Raw genomic sequence first — 19,303 nt, forward strand, 5'->3', positions numbered from 1 at the left:
TAAAATATATTTTTCATCCCTATAAATATTGAAATATTCAAAATCAGTCCTTGTAAAATTTTGAGTTTTTTTTATCCTAAAAAAATTGAAATATGTTGCTTTTTGGCTCGAACGTAGGTTTGGGTAAAAATGAACCACATGTCACTCTTTCATTGGTTTCATTGGTGACTATGGGAGCATGTGATTTCTAAGGATTAAAAATCATTGCAAAATGCAAAATAACAACCCCACAAATTTGTAAATTCCTCTTTCCTAACCTCTTTCTTCCTAACTTTCTTTATCTTCTATGTCCACCAAGCTAATCTGAGAGAAAGGTGAATTCATAAGCCAGGTTATTGAGTTTGTTAGCAACATTTGATTTCGATAGAACATTGGAATTTATGTTCATAACATTGAGTTTAAGAGTGAAGGTGTTAGATTTTGAGAAAGAAGGAGAATTCAAAGAAGAAAAAGAATATGACAGGATTAATAAGGTAATGTTGGTCATTACAGTTGAACAAAATATTTAAAAAAGAAAAAGAAAAAGAAATTTTTTATTTAAATTTAAAAAAGATGAAGAAAGTTAGGAAAGAAGGAGATTAGGAAAAAAAATTACAAAATTGTGACAGCTTTTTAATCCCATAAATCACTTGCTCCCATAATCATCAATGCAACCGATTTTAATGTCTAGAAAACGAAAAAAGACTTCAAATTTTACATTAATGGATGTCAAGTATTTCAATATTTATATAAATGAAAAATACATTTTAACAAATAATTTAAGTTTTAAAAAAATGCTACATAGGTTCAAATTCGTCAAAGCTTGGTTTTAGAAAAAAAACAATATATTTTAATTTTACAAAGACGAAAAACATATCAACAAATTTACGAGGATAAATTTCAAATTTTTATATATTTATAAGAATTAAAAAAAAACAATGTGAGCGATTGGGGATTACTCATTTGTCCTTTGCAGATGATGTTCTTCTTTTTTGTAGAGGTGATGAGAAGTCTATATAGATGATTCTAGAGGCCTTCAGTTTCTTTTCTAAGTCTACAGGATTACAGATTAATCCAGCAAAGTTTAAGGTGTTTTGTGGTGGCTTGAATTGTGACAGCATACAAGTTATAAAGAATATCACAGGGTTTGAAGAGAGAACTTTGCCTGTCAGATATTTGGGGGTTCCTTTGTGGAGAAGATAATGGGGAGAATCAAACATTGGTCCTCTAAGCTGTTAAGCATTGCAGGTCGAATTCAGCTTGTGAGGAGTATTATCACTGCTATAGCTCAGTATTGGATGAGTGTTTTTCCAATGCCAAAAAAGGTTATTCAAAAAATTGATAGTATTTGTCGATTGTTTATTTGGTCTGGTAGTGTAGAGGTGAAGAGGAAGAGTCATGTGGCTTGGAAACAGGTTTGTAAACCTGCTAGATGTGGTGGACTAAATTTGATTAATCTTGAGTTGTGGAATTTAACAACTATGCTTAAATGTTTATGTAATATCTGTTCTAAGGAAGATAATCTTTGGGTAAAGTGGATCCATGCTTATTTCTTAAAGGGAAACAATGTCATAAGTGCAACTGTTAAAAGTAATAGCACATGGATACTAAAGAGTATTATGAAACAGAGGCCTTAAGTTAATAATGTGCAGCAGATTTGGATTGAAATGTTGCGTAAAAGGAAATTCTCGATGAAGCAAGTTTATATGGAATTGGTGGAGGATCATAACAGGGCTGATTGGTTTAGGTTGTTGAGATATAACATAGCTAGACTAAGAGCCAACGTCACTTTGTGGCTTGCTTGTCAGAACCGGTTGGCCACGAAAACTAGATTGAAAAACATGAATCTGATTCAATGTAGTTTGTGCAGTCTTTGTAAAGAACAAGATGGGGACTTGGATCACTTGATGTTTAGCTGTAGAGTCACAAAAGCTATTCGGTTGGAGGTCCTCAAATGGATGGATATTGATCACACACCTCAAATGTGGAGGGATGAAGTGAGATGGGTTATGCAATATACGAAAGGAAAAGGTTGGAAAAGGGGGATTCTGAAATTAGCCTTTTCAGGGGTTGTTTATGGCATATGGATCTATAGAAATAGAGTTGTTTTTGAAAATGATAGTGTAAACATGAGTATAGCTCAAAGTATCATTGATACAATAGTGCATAGAGGGTGACATTATTCCAAGTATAGGGCTCATATAACAACAATGTTATTATAAGTTTATTTTGTCTTTTTGTCGATTTAGTGAGCTGGATCGTTTTGCAATCGCGTTGTACTTCATTGAATTTTTTAGATATATACATACTTTGTTATTTAAAAAAAAAAACATCTTTTTATGAGATATGAAGTTTTTTAGTTAACTTTTTCTCTTTTACTTTATTCGTCAACAAATTATAGGAAGAATAAGAAACATCAAAGCATTAAACATAAGTATAAATGTTTAGACTTACATATGTTAAGCTATTGTTTGAAAGATAGACACAAACAAAACAAACCTTTCCTCTGAACAGTGATAAGACGTAATCTTTAAATTTTAATATTTGTTAGTATAAATTAAAATATTGAAAAGTTCTAATTCATCTCATAACTTAACATTATCTTAATTGTGTGTAAAAAATAAATTATTATAAACATGCAATTAAAATGTTACTTTTATGTACTTTTATACTCTAGATAAAAAATAAACCGTTTATTAACTCAATAGTAATAAACAAATAAAAAGACAGAGAGTTATTTATTTATTTTAAGCCAAAAAGTTATCCGAAGTGAAAATGGGTCCGAGAAGAGAATGAAGTCTGTTCATCGTAATTTGTGCCCTCTATAGCACGAATCTCTTCTTTCTCTCCCTCCCTCAACCTTCACACTCCGAGACAGACACTGAGACAGCGACATCTTTTGTTAGTGTTAGGTTTCACTTCCTATGACATTGCAAACCAGACAACCCTGATCCTAATCCTAATCCCACCATCCTCTATTCCCATTTGACCGCAATGGTAGCTGGCAAGGTCAAGCTCTCAATGGGCTTCCCCAAGTCCCTGGCGCCCCCTACTCCTCCGCATTCCACCCCCGGCAACTCCTCCTTCACGCGCTCTTTCGGCGCATACTTCTCACGCTCCTCCGCTCAGGTTCAGCCCCGCCCCTCCGACATCCTCGACCTCCTCCGCCTCGTGGAGGACCTTCGCGACAGAGAGTCTCGCCTCAAAACAGAGCTTCTTGAACACAAGCTCCTCAAGGAAACCGTGACCATCGTCCCCCTTCTCGAGAACCAGATTTCCGCAAGTGACGCGCAGCTTGAAATCAATGCCAAGAAAATGGAACAAGTGGAGGCAGAGAATGAGAAACTGAGGAACGAGCTCGAAGAACTAAAGCTCCGAATGGAAGAAGAGAAAACAGAGAACATGAGAAAAACTAAGGCGTTGGAGGATGAGATAGCGGAGCTCAATAAAACGGCGTCGGATCCCGTTTGCAAGGCGTTGGTAAACGACGAGGATTCTTCGCTTGAATGCAAGTCGTTTGAAAACGACGAGCATTTGCAAACGCCTTTGGAGGTGCCAGCGAGGCCAAATTTTATCAAGAGTTTGAAAAAAACGGCGTTGGATCATACAAGTGTGAACCACAAGCAGCTTGTTGTTGTTGTTGCGGATTTTAAACCAGAGGTGGCGGAAAGTGAAAGACCGCGTCGTGACTCGGAGGAACTCGCTGATTCTGCCGAGTCGAGTTTAACCAGGTCACGTGCGCCTCGTGTTCCCAAACCGCCGCCGAGACGGTCGTTGTCTTCTTCGACTCTGCTTTCTTCTAAGAATGGCAATTTCAAAATGGAGCAAGTGATTTCGCAACCTCCGAGGGTGGCGCCGCCCCCGCCTCCTCCTCCTCCCCGGGCTGCGTCTAAGTCTGCTCCGCCTCCTCCGCCACCGCCGCTTAAGGGGAGTAGGCAGGTTACGGCGAAGGTGAGGAAGATACCGGAAGTGGTGGAGTTCTACCACTCGTTAATGAGGAGGGAATCGCAGTCCCGGCGGGAATCAGTCTCCGGCGATGTGGAAGTGCCGCCTACGACGGCGAATCCACGTGACATGATCGGCGAGATTGAGAACCGTTCATCTCACCTGCTCGCAGTAAGTGTGTGTCCTGATTTTGCTGATTTTGCGGTTTTGCCACTGGTGTCAGTGCCAAATGCAAAGTACTTACTAGCATGCTTTAATTTGAAATGGATTTTTTTTTTTTGCACATAAGACAGTGGTTAAATTCGAATTTTGATGCCCAAGACTTTGACAATGCACCAAAGAAGATAGTCACTTTATGGAATCACTTTTTTAATTATCGAACTAGAAAAGGAAAAAGTAAACAACTTATTCCATTAACTGAAAATCAATTACTGTCGAACAATGTTATTAGTTTTAGGTAAGTGATTGGTGCCTAATTGCATTCAGTTTAGCATAAGCAAAAAGATGGTTTGTCCAGTTTCTTGCATTAACAACTAGATAATCTTTCATTGCTTTCAGATAAAAACAGATGTTGAAACACAAGGAGACTTTATCCGATGCTTAATCAAAGAAGTGGAGGGTGCTGCATTTACAGACATTGAAGACGTTGTTCTCTTTGTTAAATGGCTTGATGACGAGCTTTCTTATTTGGTACTTAATTTTTTATAATAATATTTCTGCACAATTTTCATGATTTTTTTTTTTTTTACTTTTTATATCTACATCTTTATAAAAATTGGCATAAGAATGTTAGGAGCAAATAGCATTAGATTAGTCCTTAAATTTATATTAGTGTCACTTATTCTATGTTTGCATTTAGATTAAGATATAAAAGATTTGCTTGCGATGGTTTTTGTTTTTGTTCTAGGTGGATGAACGAGCAGTGTTGAAACACTTCGATTGGCCAGAGCAGAAGGCCGATGCCCTGCGTGAGGCTGCATTCGGGTATTGTGATCTGAAGAAGCTAGAATCTGAGGCTTCTTCGTTTCGTGATGATCCTCGGCAGCCATGTGGTCCAGCCCTTAAGAAGATGCAGGTTCTCTTTGAAAAGTATGTGGATTCCTGACCCACATGCGAATATAATAACAACATGATTTGTAAAATGTTAAATTCAACATTCATTTGCACCACACAACTTCAGAGAACACTCTAATGTTGTGTTTTAAAATGGGTTATGGCAGATTAGAGCATGGGGTTTTCAACATCTCTAGAATGAGAGAATCAGCAACAAATAGATACAAAGTCTTCCACATACCTGTCCATTGGATGCTTGATAATGGTTTTGTGAGCCAGGTAATTTCCATGCATCAATTTGGAAGTTACATATGCTTAATTTTACCTATATCCAGTTTATATACTCTCAGCGATAGGCTAGCGCACAATCAATTGTCTTCAATGTCTCACTGACTGATGGCCAAAAGTTGTTTCAATTGATTTATATTGTGTTTGGATAACAACAAAAATCAATTCTACTTCTCAAAATCACAGTGATACCATGAAAAAGTAAAAAATAATTGATTATTTCTCATTATGAATCTATTCCAGACACACTATTAGACTATATTCCAAATGATTTATTTTGTGGGTTTCTAAAAGAATAGTCTCAGTCTTATTTGTTTAATAGCATTCGTTATTTCGTTTTAAATAAGCCTATTTATTTATAAATATCATTTCCTTAAATTTCATCATGTCGGAATGATACAACCCAAATACTAAAAAACATCTGCGTTGGTAAAGTTAACTACTCTATGTCGTGTCTAGTGTAATCAACAAGATGCAGTGCTGGTAGCAAAATGACAAAGCAATGGTTGGATTCTTAACTTGTTCCTCTGTGCGTATCTCTGCATGCGCAGTTGCGAACATGTGAACTCACAGATCTCTAAAATCCATCTGTTTGTCTGCGTAGTGTTTTAAAATTGAGTAAGAGAACGAGATTCTCTATTCTTGACCGTTAATATCTTTGTCGCACTCAAATGGCCACTAGGAAGGGTTATGGATAGTACATTGTACAATTAATATGCCTTAAATAATTAATAGAGTAACAAAAGGGCCATGTCTTTCTTACATTTTTTTTTTTTTTGAACTGCCCATGTCTTTCTTACATGCAAATAAAAAACACATAATGAGGCTTGGATAGCATGGTAGGTTGCTATTTTCAATTTCTAGCGCTACATAGTGAATAACCATAAGGTAAATTCTCAAATGTTGGTTAGCTCATTTCTATTTTTGTACCTGCAACTTTATGTTGTGACAGATGAAGCTGGCATCTGTGAAATTAGCCATGAAGTACATGCGGAGAGTCTCTGCTGAGCTTGAGACAGGTGGTGGTGGTGGTCCTGAAGAAGAGGAGATCGTTGTCCAAGGAGTTAGATTTGCATTTCGAGCACATCAGGTAAATCCTACATATATGTTCGAACAATAATACAAAACAGATGCCTGTTGTAATGCAGAGAGAGCATATAGGGGCCATTTTTTGATAATGAGTTGTTTGTTGATGTGTTTGGCAGTTTGCTGGGGGGTTTGATGTGGAGACAATGAGAGCATTCCAAGAATTGAGAGGTAAAGCGATGTCATGCAATCTTCAATGTCATAGCCAGCAACAGAAATTCTTTTGCAGGTCTGCAACCTGCTAGTCATGATGGAGCAAACTCAGCTTCAGAAAAAATAGTAGCACCAATTTTGCTGTATAGATAGTGACATTTTGCTTGTGAATAACAATAGGGCTATGTCTGGTTTGCTAGTGGGGAACTCCAAACTCAGTTTGGAAAGAAAAATGAGTTTGACATGTTTGATTTTTTCCCAAAAGTATATTGGAATACTTTTTCAAACTCAGTTTACAAATTTAAGTTTGATCCAAACTTAAGTTTACAAACTAAAATTCAAACATGCACTCGAATGACCCTCATCTTACCGGGTGCAATCATAATTCATCCATTCATTAAATTATTAATGAACGACTGGGAAAGGGAAACGAGACATGCACTCAACCAGAAACACCAATTGTTTCCTCTCGTTCACGTTGGTGTTGCTATTCCACCAAAACCACTTCCTTAATACTAGTGTCTTTTTATTTTTGGTGAATCCCAATACTAGTATTTTGTTTACATGATTCATTCATATCCATTGACTAAATTAATTGAGACGGTTGTTCTTTTACGGCGAATGGAAACTTCTATATAACCTTTCCCATTAATTCAACGTAATTATGAAACTGAACCTAGGAAATAAATTAGAAAAAAAAATAGTACAACAAAGATTCAATAAAATGGTGGAGTCATTTATCAAAGAAAGATAAATAAAAAGGCGGAGTTGCATATTGTCTATTAATCAGCACCAGCTGTTATACACTTTTCATAAGACTGATATGATTTTATTGATTAAAAAAGTCAAATTAGTACATAAAAGATAAAACACTGGTCATGTTAATCCCTTGAATGCTAAGAATTATATTTGTGGTCCTAAGTATGTAGATATTAGTCCTTAAAAATGTATATTCCATCAGTCAAATTAATTCTCAAAACTCAAGATATGAACATCAGTTTGATCAAAGAAATGCAAATTGAAGAATTTTAACAATATTTTTATTCATTTAAGAATGAATATAGTTTATGCTGTTTCTTTCAGGATAATTTATTCTTTTAAAATAAAATGAAACTTAAAAAGGAGTTACATAATACTATTATTCTTTCTAGGGGGGCAAGGAGATGATGCTAACATGCACGACTATTTTTTAGGTAAATTTTTTTTGTACATTATTCCGAATCTAGTATAAAACCTATTAACAATTTAACATTAGTGATGCACATTTCCATGTGTTACTTTTCCACCCATGAACGGCGAATCCGAATGTCGTTGACCTGCACTGCGAATATCTTATATCTTTCAACATATGAGAGCTCAGGCATAAGTCCGACGGATAGATTTGGTTGATGCTGAAGCACTTGAATCGGAGAAACAGAAGCCTGTCTAGAATCTAGAAACCACTAAAGTTCATAACTTTCTTATCGTAAGTGAGCACCAGTGCAACTAAAATAGGCGACATTTACTAATTAAATGGCTGGACTCTGATTTCAATTTCAAATCCAATTCACTCTTACAGTTCAACTTAGTTCAAGCATTCTCATTCTTAAGAGGAAATCATGCTTAAGAGGAAATGTTCTGAAATACTAATTAGACTATAGATTATGAGAGGGTTGTGGTACCAACGATGGTTTCTTTGATTTTATGAGAGTTTTTGTTTATTCTGACAGGTGTAGGACACGATCCTTGGAGTTGGAGTTCTCTTCTCGGTGATCTTTCTGCGGGAATAATGTGAGATTTGATCCATATTAAATTCACGGTTGTAATATTAAAATGTATTTTGATGAAACTTAGTCACCGTGATGAACTATAATTGTAAGAACCACGGTGCAGAAGCGGCACAAACTCACAAAGGCTAACATTTAAATTAAAATCAGGAAATTAGATACTAAATTAGGAAGATTAGGAATAAAGTAATCTTTTAATAAAATATTAAATTAAAAACCAAAATAAAAATATAAAATTTGTTATAAAGTCTTTAGGTTTGAATTACAAAAAAAAATCAAATTTAATTGACTGGTGTATTTCATGATTGATCTATACATAATAGATACTTGTGTGATTTATTTTAAAAGTTAGACTAAAATAACAACTTTGTAGAGGTAAAAAAACCACAGCTAAATGTTGAGTTTAAACATAAAAAAAATAAATTAAAGTCACATTTTTAAAAGTAGAAGAACTAAATTCATTAAATTTGAGAGTATAAGGATTAAAATCAAATTTGATTGTAAGTATAAGTATGAGTGACTAAAAAAATATCTTTCGCTTGTTTTAAATTGTGTGGTGATATATTAATGCAAAATAGACAACATGTAACTTTGTGGTGTCAATGTATTTGTTGCGTGAGGATATCTGGTCAGTGAACGTAGACTAAGAGGAAGTAGGATCGATAATGGCTCATTTTGCTAGGTTTCATCCTCTAACCGATGCAATGCAATTTAATGCATGCATTTTTGGATTGGCGTCCGTTAGCCTTCGTTTTGGAAGCTCAACCAAACACAGGTTTAGATGATTAGGATGGATGTGTGTTGATTGATGAAGAAATTGGAACCAAAGAGGAGAAGGTTGTTTGATCTAACAAGTCCGATAGTTTATCAAGGCAAATCAGCTTTAACTTATTGACAAGTCAAGACCACCAATAGGTCCTATACAACTTTCTCGACTGTACTAGTAATTGGGTTTTAAATTTTTGTCTTGTAGCGCATGGTACAGTGCAATAGTGAACTTTACACGTGATATTATATACTAGGTTAGTAGGTTAGCCTAGGTGTCACTTCTCAAAGTTCCTTTTTTGTGTTTAGTTAGATCTAATCTAGTTGTTATACTTTCTTGTCCCTTTGCTCATTAACCTAATAATGATTAACTATGAAAAATGAATTAATTGTATATAGTTTACGTAAATAGAATACTTACGTTTCACTGTCGACATGCTTGCTCTTGGTGTAACCAAATTTATACAAATAGCAAGGTTTGTGATTGTCATGCTTTAAAATCCATGAGCATGCAACGTCCTAAGGCTTGTCCTGGCTTGGACTCTTAATTTTCCACTTGTAAGCAAAATGTAAAGACACCTATCTGCAAATGGGTTCAAATATCCCACATTTTCACGCCACATTACATTTAACATTTATACAGTTTTTCTATTAGATTAAAGATGAACCCGCTTTATTCTTTTTAGCATTCGTGCACTCGTATTCTCTTACACTACTAGAGAGTAACTGCACTATTTTACTAAACAAGTAATAAAAAAAATTGTGTATCAAAGTTGTTTAGTTTTAAAACTATTTATACGTTACGGGGTTTTTTTTTAACCTGGATAACATAACAGGAAGAAACGCCACCTTGAATGGAAGTTTTACTTTCTCCATCAGTTGTTTCTACAAATTAGAAAAGTATTCTTTTACATTAGTGTTAAAAATAACCAATGTAAAAAGGAAAAACCAATTCAAGTGAGCACAAAGTTTCATTTAAGGCGATTTCTGTTATCTTATGTAACAAAAACAACTCATGACATATAAGTAACTTCAAAATCAGTTTACTTTGGTACATAGTTTTTTTTTTATTACTTGTTTTTTAAAAAAAGTCGAGTAACTAAGCACTTTTTTGTTAGTCTTTGAGTAAAGCTACTATGGTAATGCGACAATCTATTGTTATCAGGATTTCCTGCCCTTGCGCTGTTTCTATCGCAGATATGACTTGCTACTGATTTCAATTGTAGTTAAACTCACTTTTTTGTTGAAATAGAAATAGCAAATAATAATGCTATCAAAAATTATTTTACATGCTGATTACGAGAACTTTTCTCATAACCGCTGAGATAATTGGTTGTTAAAATGTCTAGTCACTGTGTTCCATCTATTTGCTAGGTTATTGGTTATATGAAAAGACATGCAAAAATGTCGCTAGATTGTTTCTGTAAAGAAAGTGGCCAGTGAAAGTAGTAGTAATATGCAATAAGACCCTTTCTTTCTCAGAAGGAAGGAAACAGTTTCATAGTTACGATTAACCCTGTAGCTGTCACAAGTATGGGATGTTATACATGATCCGTGCATCAACCAATGATAGAATTCAACATCATTCTGTGATTCAATAAAATTAGTTTACGAACCCTTGTAAACAAAGTACTCATCTTAGTATGCAACAATTTTGATCTCTAAGGAACTTATTTTGTTTTGTAAATTATTCTTCCAAGAATCCTATATATAATTTTACAATTGAGTTTCACCCCTCTGTAGTATCTATATATCCCCCAAATAATAAAGAAATTCTAAAAACACTAGCTGAATATATAACCAAGGGATGAAGAAAAGGATCAATTTGTATGGGGCCTTCACCTTCATTTGGTGAGAGCTGCATATAGGAGCTGGTTCCAAGTGTCCGGTAATCCTGGTAGGCACCAGTGGCTGCAGTCATTGCCTGCATGGTCCCCACTATAAGCAGAAGGGTGAGCATCCTTCCTTAATTGTGAGAGGAGTGTTATATCAAGTAGATAAACTGGAGTACTCATCTTCCTTAACACATTGTTCAATATGGTAGTTGCTGGAGGTAGACCTGCTGGATATGTTGATCCAGACAATGGTTGAAGCTCTCCACTACAGCTTCTTTTTGGTTGATTCCAATCCTTGCCCCTGTTTGAGTTACAAAGATATCGTATAAATACGTTTCAGTTCTTCAATATTGCATATATATCAAATGCTTCTAATGTTCTAACTTGTCACCCATTTTTTTCTAATTTCTTTATAGTTTTCTAGAATATTCATTACAAACGGTTTATATTTATGATCTTCAATATTTAACATCTTGTGATTTTGTCTAACCTGTCATTGATATTTGCTTGATTTTCAATTAAATCAATCTTGTAAACAAGATAATTTTGAATACGAATTTTAGCTATTGATAATTATGGAAAATTAGCTAATGTTCTAATCTCAATCATACGTATCTAACAAACTACAAAGCAAAATTGGGCCTTTGCTCCAATCAACTTTTTAGAGAAAGAAGAGAGAAGTGGTTACTTACTGATAGTGTGTAGGAGAAATGCCTTGAAAGAAGACTTTAGTTTTGGAGGGATCAACATTCTGATCAACCCAATTAGCCCAAGTGGTTAATCCTTTATTGTAGGCCTCCAAACGGTCCATGTTCTTCACAAGATTGGGTCCATCTCTAATATAATCCCACCTGAAAATATGAACATCATCAAAAGCCGTTTGGTCAGAGCGGAAAACAAAAGGGACAGTGAATGAATGAGGTAATATTCAGAGCAGTATCAACTATCAAATGCTAACTGTAAAAACTTTGAACTTGCAATTCTACATTAAAATGGACCCTCCCATGTTAAATTTTAATGTAATAAGATTATGTTGAAATTTTGTATTTATCTTTATCCTAATAGACATTAAATTTTTTGCAGTAACTATTATTGATGATTGATTCTAAATAAACCAAGCAAGCATACCCCTGAGATTTTCCAGTGTGGGTCCACCAATGCCACGAGTTGAAAATCAGCATGTCCATGCCTTTCCACGCATTTCCAGCAACAATGGAGTCCAATGTAAGCACTCGCCCCACATTTTCACGAATTATGTCTACCAAATACGGTGTGCGGTATAGCTGTATAGTTACTCCATAGTCCTGCACAAACTCACCAAACGGCTAATCATTATCAATCCACTTTGTATGGCTCAGTGTCAATTTACATTTACATCATACCCACATATGAGACACTATTTGACAAACCAAACAACAAATAAAGTGCATTACTAGGACTCCAAGAAGCATTCATCCGAATCCAATTCTTATAATAAAAGTCAACTGATATTCATTTATTATTTTTATATCACTTTTTAATAATAAAATAAAAACACATTTTTACATACATGGATTTTCCATGATCTCTTATTCTAGGAAAAAGTATCAATATATGATGGTGATAAAGAAAATTGCATTTTTCAATCTTCAACATAACCTCAACCCATTATAATAATAACAAGAAACGATACAGATCTAGCATACATCATCTCTAATTTTATTCTCAATAATTAGCACAGTATAAAAGTGATTTAAAGTACTTTGACATAACATCATTTTCGAAAGGGGAAGCATGTATTGGTATGCATAAAATATTCACGTGAAAAATAATAACAATCTACAAGACTACAACCATGTTCTCTTCTGTTCTGTCAATGTCACTTTTTTAATATAATAATGCTATCCTTTCACTTTATGCTGCACACTTTTATAATTATTAATAATTAATTATTAACTATTATACGTTAATAATTTTCATTATCATTTTGAAATTGATTAGTATAGAATAAAAAATAATAAACTATCAACAAAATAAAATTAATATATCGGTTAAGAAAATATGGAAGAGATATAATAACAAAAAAATGAGAATATTATTATGAATAAAAAAGTTAAAATCAGGGGGATATACTATATACATATTGGAACAGTTAACTAATATAAAACACTGGAAAACGGTGATTATTCAAACTGCAAGATTTGTCGACTTCTTCACGTGAATAATTGTTAGAATAGAATTTACAGGCGGCAAGACTCTAGATCACTCTGATCAGAGCATTAGCTGAATTCATCTTGGTTTCCACCTAATGTCAATAAACTTGGGAATTTCTACCAAGTGATTGAGATCTGAAATTTAGAGCTTTGAAATATTATGTATTTTGTAGCTTAACAATATTAAATTGCCATATAATTATATAAATCGTTTTCAAATAGCAAGCCATGCCAACTATACAGAGTCATGCTCAGTGATTGATATATATCAAGCAAACTAGTATAATGAACCAAATAATTGCGGGAGTCTCCAAGTTGTAATCACAGGTTGGCATGCACAGCCTGTCATCTACCGTAGATAAATTCTAAAACTTTTTGCCAAAATCAGGTCCTTCTCCTAATAATAAGTAGACTTTTGGGTTCCTTACAATGAAAATTACTATGTGCGATTGTTTTTGAAGTTATAAGATTAATTTGATGATATTAAGGATCGAAGGGAGAAGGAAAAAATTTGAATTTCTCACTAGATTAACAACAAGAGTGATAAAAAGAAAATATGATGTGGTTTCTTATCTTTTTCTTTTGGGGGGTACTAGTGCTTTTATTTCTATTCTTTATTTTGAATATTTGATTGCTTGTGGCCCAGCAAAAGGAATCTTCTCCTGCCCCAGGAACTATTCAAAGGTATATTATTAAAGCGTTAGTTCATCATATCCGCCCTTAACTTTGTGGGCAATGTTTTTCGTATACTTAAATCCATGTAGTTCGGCCTTCCACCTATCAACTTTTGGAAAAAATACAAAAATGGAAAATTCAATCCAGCTTCCCTTCCAACCTCTTCTCTACATTTTAATATTAAAAATGACAAGTGTGATGTATGGTTAATATTTTTTCAAACCCATTGGCCATTAGGGTCAGCTAAATTAGCTTAAGTTTTAAGTTTAGACTTTATCATCACTTGTTGTACCAAAATCTAGCTTGAATTTTGTAAAACATGGGGCTGGAGAAAAATAGGGAAATTAACAAAGGAAGAACCAACATGGAGCATAATTGAGAAACAAACAAGGAGATGAAAAATGAAGAAAAAACGTGGGAGGGTTGTATTCACTGAACCCTGGTGAATTATACACCAAACCAGAAATGAGACAAAGATATAAAAAGAAAAGTAAAACAAAACCAAACCTGGAAGGTCACAGTGGACAGTGATTCTTTTCTCAAAAAGCCGGTCTTGGCATTTGGCACCGACGCGTGAATCATACAGGACAGTGATTCCCACATGTTGAGACTCAGTGAGTCACCCACAAACATTATCTTCTTACCCCTCCAACTGTTCAGGAAAGCCGCACCATCGAACCTACACCAGAAAAACCGCAGTGATATTTACAAGAAAGTCATTTATCAAACACTTTCTAGAAGAATTTTATTGGTCATCTCCCCTTACAGTTTGGCAGAGAATAATAGAGGGGTAAAAAAAAAACAAATTGAGTAGTCTGATATACAAGGGAGTAAAAGCTAAAACATGTTTCTTAATTGTGCTATTCAACGTGAAATCTGGAAACAAAAGTGGTTGGTCTCTTCCACAGAATCAAATTGAAGAATTATTGCCAGATCCCATTCATCAAACACTTCAAAATTCACTTGGTTAGTGAATGTTTGTTAACACGGTGAGTTGAACTTATGTGATTTTCTGAAGCAACAAATAATTACTTTCGCGGTGACATCCCTGAGATTTTATTTCTACCGCGAATCCAAACAGACTGTTAATCTATTTAACATTATTTTTGTAGAAAAATGGAGGCATAAGATATGAAAGCTGTATCAATGTTACCTATATAAACCACTGCTCAAATATGTTTCCATATTGGACGAAACATAAATGTAATTGTTTCAATGTTGTACTTCGATCAAAACTACAATTTTACGCCAACTTATGCTGACCTTTAATAAATCTAATACTAACTGAAAAATAGTTCAAAAAAATGATCAAGAAATGACATCAAAGTTTCGTTTTTTCCCCATAAATATTGAATCTGGAAACAAAGTTAATATATGAATTCAGAAAGTTGGTAATACCTGGGTATGGCACATGAATCAGGTTTCCAAGCGTATTTGAGGTACTGTTTGTCAGGTCTTCCATACTTTTGGCAATCAAACTCGGGATCAATGAAGGGGCATGTTGAAGAGTCATAGAGAGGATAAGACGTGTCAACCACCCAACTTCCCAGGAACAAATTGCACCCATTTGCTACAACTGGCTTTTTCCCTCTCAAGCCACTCACATTGTGGAACTTTGCAGCTCTTGCTTGGTGCAGGGACAAGAGCCAAAACAGGGAGAGCAGAGACAGAGTAGTAGTGACCCTGAAACCCATAAAAAAGATTTATGAGCCTAAAAAAATGAGAGATAAAGAATGGCTGTGAATGACACTTGTGTGTGCTTATGGGTCATATATAGGATGGAAAAACATGATAAAAACAAGTGCTTGGTGGGTTCCCATGGTGGGGTGCTGTAGGACGCTGATTTTCTTTTATCTCTCTCTCTTACAAGGGGGAAATCTTGGATGGATTTGTGTGTGTGGTTATGGGATTTGAAAATGAAAAGGTTTGTTTTTATGGGAAAATTAAATGTTACTTACCATTTAGCAGAGGTAACTGAAATGTTCTTTGCACTCCATTCCATTGGTCTAGTAGTCACCACTTAAAATGTCACGGGTCAAAGGGAATCTGTTTCAATAAACTACTGCATTTGACCTATGCAACTCAAGGGATATTTATATTCAACCTCTCTCTATGTATATTTAATGTAAATATTATTTTTAAGATTTACTAACTTTTTAGAGTTTATTTTTTTTTATTTTTGTTTTTAGTTTTTAACTTTTTTGATAGGTGAGCGTCTCTTAACTTTTTTTTACGAGTTCTTTTAAGAAACTAAAAACAAGGATGAAAAAAAAATTAAAGAACTAAAAATAAAGAAAGAAAGAAAATGGAGAACGTTGTGAAAAATAAGGTTAAAATAATATATATATATATATATATATATATATATTATTAGGAAAGTATAATTTGGAAAGAAAATTATGATTTTTGAGGAAATAAAATATTCTTTTATTATTAGTATTTATTGTAATGATATCTATATTTTTTTTTGTCAATTGTAATGACATTTATATAATACAACATTTGTGGTGTTCTTATACACGCGGATTTTGCTCATTTTTACTTTGTTTTCTCCTATGTTAACAAATGTTAATCAGACAAGAAAAACATTTAGGACAAAAAAAGAAATCTTAAAAAATCAAGGTACTTAATACATAGTTAAACCTATTTTTTATTTTTGGTATAACATGTTTTTTTCTCAATAAAATTTTCAAAGTTGGATTTTATTTCCACTAAAATTTGTTGTTTATTTTTTATCTTCTAATTTTGAAATGTATTACTTTTGGTGCTCAAAGAGATTTTTTTTTTATGCGTGGGCATGAAGTCCTAAAAAATATTTAGATATTGTAGGATCATTGGAGAAAAAAAAAATCTCTTTTTAAATATTTAATCCAGTTACATACTAAAAAACTGAAACTAAAATCTTTAGTTAAGTTCAAACAACCCAAACATTTGTTTATGCATGTACTTGGCTGTGGAGGAAAAGTAGTTGCTTGAGAATAAAATAGTGGTATATTTCAAAATTAGAGGGAAAAAATAAACAATTTTTTTAAAAAAGTCTAAAATCAAACTTATCATCTAGTAACTTTTATCTATTGTCGTTAATTAAAGAATCTACGTGGCATAAAAAGATCAAAATATCACAAAAATGATTGTCAACATGACTGCTGAATAGATTGAACTAAAATGTCAATAAGTTTTCATTTGACCAAAATGTCAATAAGTTTTCATTTAACTAATTCATCAAACCCCAAATTTTGTTTCATTTAAACATAAAATATAATTTAATCTTCATTTTTTTCTTTTTTATCGTTGCAAACATGATATTACAATAAATACTTAAAAAAATAGAAAACAAACATAAGTTAAAACAAATATAATAATAAATATAATATTGATGAATAAGAATAATTTATTTGTGGTTCTGAAATTTCTATTGTGACAATATTAGGTAATCACAAAATAAAGTTGAGTCTCATTTTTTTGTTTGTAAGGATTAACTTAATGATTGTATATTTTTGTTTGAATCTCATATTTTGGGTAAGATACTATCACATTAGAAATTTCAGAGTAATAAACAAATTATACTTATTAATCAATATTATGCTTATTATTGTGTTTTTTCCCTATTTTTTAAGTGTTTATTATAATAGTATTATTGCAATGATAAATAAAAGGAGAAAGATGAAGATTAAATTATATTTTACCCTTAAGTGAAACAAAATTTAGGATCTAACAAATTAGTCTAACAGAACTACTTTTTGGTCCAATAGAAACTTATTGACATCTTGGTCCAATCTATTCAATAGTCATGTTGGCAATCATTTTTGTCCTTATGTAACACATAGACTTTTTCATTAATGGTAATAAAAGGAAGCTAATAGATTGATGGATTTGTCGCACTTTTTCACTTTCGGAAACAAAATTAAATTTTTATCTTTCGGGGACGAACTTGTGTTGATCGATTAACAAGTGCACCAATTTGTCCCAAGTAGTAAAGTTAAAATGGAAGTCCGAGTGTCGAATCCACAAAGACTTTATTTTTACTTAGGTAGGTGAATATTTAATTAAGAAAAAAATTTGAAAAAGATTGTAGAAAAACAATGAATTAAATTGGCAGAAAATTAAATTAAAACAAACAAGTAAAGAAATTAAACATGAATTTAAATTAATTAATTAAGAACAAAAAAATAAGAAAAACAAATATTATAAAAATTAAATTCAGAATATGATAATGTTGAGAATTTAACCTACTAGAGCTACTTTTGATATAATATTTATTATTTTTCTCTATTTATAATTATTCTAATTTACACATGCATCTACTAATATACTCTAACCAAGATCACTCAAGTGAAAAAACCTAATTTATCTATCTTTTCTCCTAAATCTCTTTGCAGAGAACAAATAGTTAAATTGCATTAAGAGTAGAGATATATAACATGTATAACAGGCTAAAAAAATCAACATAACCCTAGTGATGACTTTATTTAGATACTATTTTTTAGTCCTATTAGAAAATAACGTTTCCTAACGTTACCCCTAAAACTTATCATGCAAATGGGTGATCAAGCCACAAATAATAATATTAAGCACAAGAAAGAATAATGCAAAAGTAATATTATTAAATAGATAGGAAGAGAAATTACATCAAAATTAGTTGGCTACCAAGTTTTCAACAAAGGGGGGGGGGGGGGTTTAGCCTCTCATTGTTATAAGAGGCTTTACAATTGCAAGAGAGGAATATTTAGTAAATGAGGGGTTGAAAAAGGAAATGGAGGGAAGAAATGACTACTAATGTTTGCTTCACATTCTTCTAGTCTTTGTCTTCTATAAAGAATTATATTCCCTTGAATTTTCTGTGTGTTTTTTTCCTTCTCTCTCTTTCTTTTATAGGTGCATATCAATTTAATTTTCATGCAACCTTCGCACTAAGTACGCCTACCACGCTTTGCGAGTATGGTGGTAATCCTCGCACTTAGCCTTCACTTTCATGAATTATCTTCTTAGCACTAAGCGTGTTGTGCCCGTTGAATTTATGCTTCGCGCTAAGTGCTTTGGACGCGCTAAGCGCGCCTCTTGAGATTTTCAATTTGCTCTTTTGGACTTTACTTTATTCACTAAGCATCATAAAATCATCAACTTTTAATATTTTTTGCTCAAAAATTTAAATGATTTTAAAATAACAATTATTTACACAAAAAGGAATAGATAGGAGAGAAAAATTACCAATTACTATATAATTTAATCCCAAAATATGCCTATAAATAGCCGTTATTAATTTGTTAGTGCTTTACACATTTAGAGACGAAAATAGTTATTTACCCTTTAAAACATATTATTTAATTTGTCTCATGTAAATATTCTTTTTTCTGTTGGCCATGGATATGTCCTTATATTACATTGATGCCCATTGAAAAAATGTTTAACTTCAATATTAAAAAAATGACATGCAGAATTTGCTTATTATTATTTAGTTAAAATTATTTTTAATATGTTGAAAAGATGTTTGTTAGTGTGATTTTTGTTTAAAAAATATTTATTTTTGGAAAGTAAATTGTTGCAAAGATTGGTGTAGATTTAATTA

The 19,303-nt window shown here is 33.0% G+C and overlaps 2 protein-coding genes across 2 annotated transcripts; one reads left to right on the top strand and one right to left on the bottom strand.

Annotated features, from left to right (window-relative positions):
• Positions 1 to 2,700: 2,700 nt before the first annotated feature.
• Positions 2,701 to 6,841, top strand: LOC100782144 (protein CHUP1, chloroplastic). The gene is made up of 6 exons (XM_003547117.5): positions 2,701 to 4,095; positions 4,483 to 4,614; positions 4,832 to 5,013; positions 5,145 to 5,256; positions 6,218 to 6,355; positions 6,471 to 6,841. Exons 1-6 carry the CDS (start codon positions 2,974 to 2,976, stop codon positions 6,594 to 6,596), a joined length of 1,812 nt encoding a protein of 603 aa, XP_003547165.1. The 5' UTR covers positions 2,701 to 2,973; the 3' UTR covers positions 6,597 to 6,841.
• A 3,784-nt stretch (positions 6,842 to 10,625) lies between these two features.
• Positions 10,626 to 15,677, bottom strand: LOC100818476 (protein trichome birefringence-like 38). The gene is made up of 5 exons (XM_006597413.3): positions 15,136 to 15,677; positions 14,245 to 14,416; positions 11,999 to 12,174; positions 11,563 to 11,721; positions 10,626 to 11,171 (listed from the first exon to the last, which is right to left on the bottom strand). The coding sequence occupies exons 1-5, from the start codon at positions 15,429 to 15,431 to the stop codon at positions 10,880 to 10,882; spliced, it is 1,095 nt and encodes a 364-aa protein (XP_006597476.1). The 5' UTR covers positions 15,432 to 15,677; the 3' UTR covers positions 10,626 to 10,879.
• Between the last annotated feature and the right edge of the window lie 3,626 nt (positions 15,678 to 19,303).

Source organism: Glycine max, chromosome 15 (genome assembly GCF_000004515.6).
Source record: "Glycine max cultivar Williams 82 chromosome 15, Glycine_max_v4.0, whole genome shotgun sequence".
Lineage (NCBI taxonomy): Eukaryota > Viridiplantae > Streptophyta > Magnoliopsida > Fabales > Fabaceae > Glycine > Glycine max.

Bases quoted from the DNA above. Each gene is read 5' to 3' on its own strand.
- LOC100782144 (XM_003547117.5), top strand. From the start codon at position 2,974: ATGGTAGCTGGCAAGGTCAAGCTCTCAATGGGCTTCCCCAAGTCCCTG. The intron at 5,014-5,144 runs GTATGTGGATTC...GGGTTATGGCAG, and splicing joins ATGCAGGTTCTCTTTGAAAA to ATTAGAGCATGGGGTTTTCA. The intron at 5,257-6,217 runs GTAATTTCCATG...ATGTTGTGACAG, and splicing joins ATAATGGTTTTGTGAGCCAG to ATGAAGCTGGCATCTGTGAA.
- LOC100818476 (XM_006597413.3), bottom strand. From the start codon at position 15,431: ATGGGTTTCAGGGTCACTACTACTCTGTCTCTGCTCTCCCTGTTTTGG. The intron at 14,417-15,135 runs GTATTACCAACT...TTTCTGGTGTAG, and splicing joins GATTCATGTGCCATACCCAG to GTTCGATGGTGCGGCTTTCC. The intron at 11,722-11,998 runs GTATGCTTGCTT...TCATATTTTCAG, and splicing joins CACACTGGAAAATCTCAGGG to GTGGGATTATATTAGAGATG.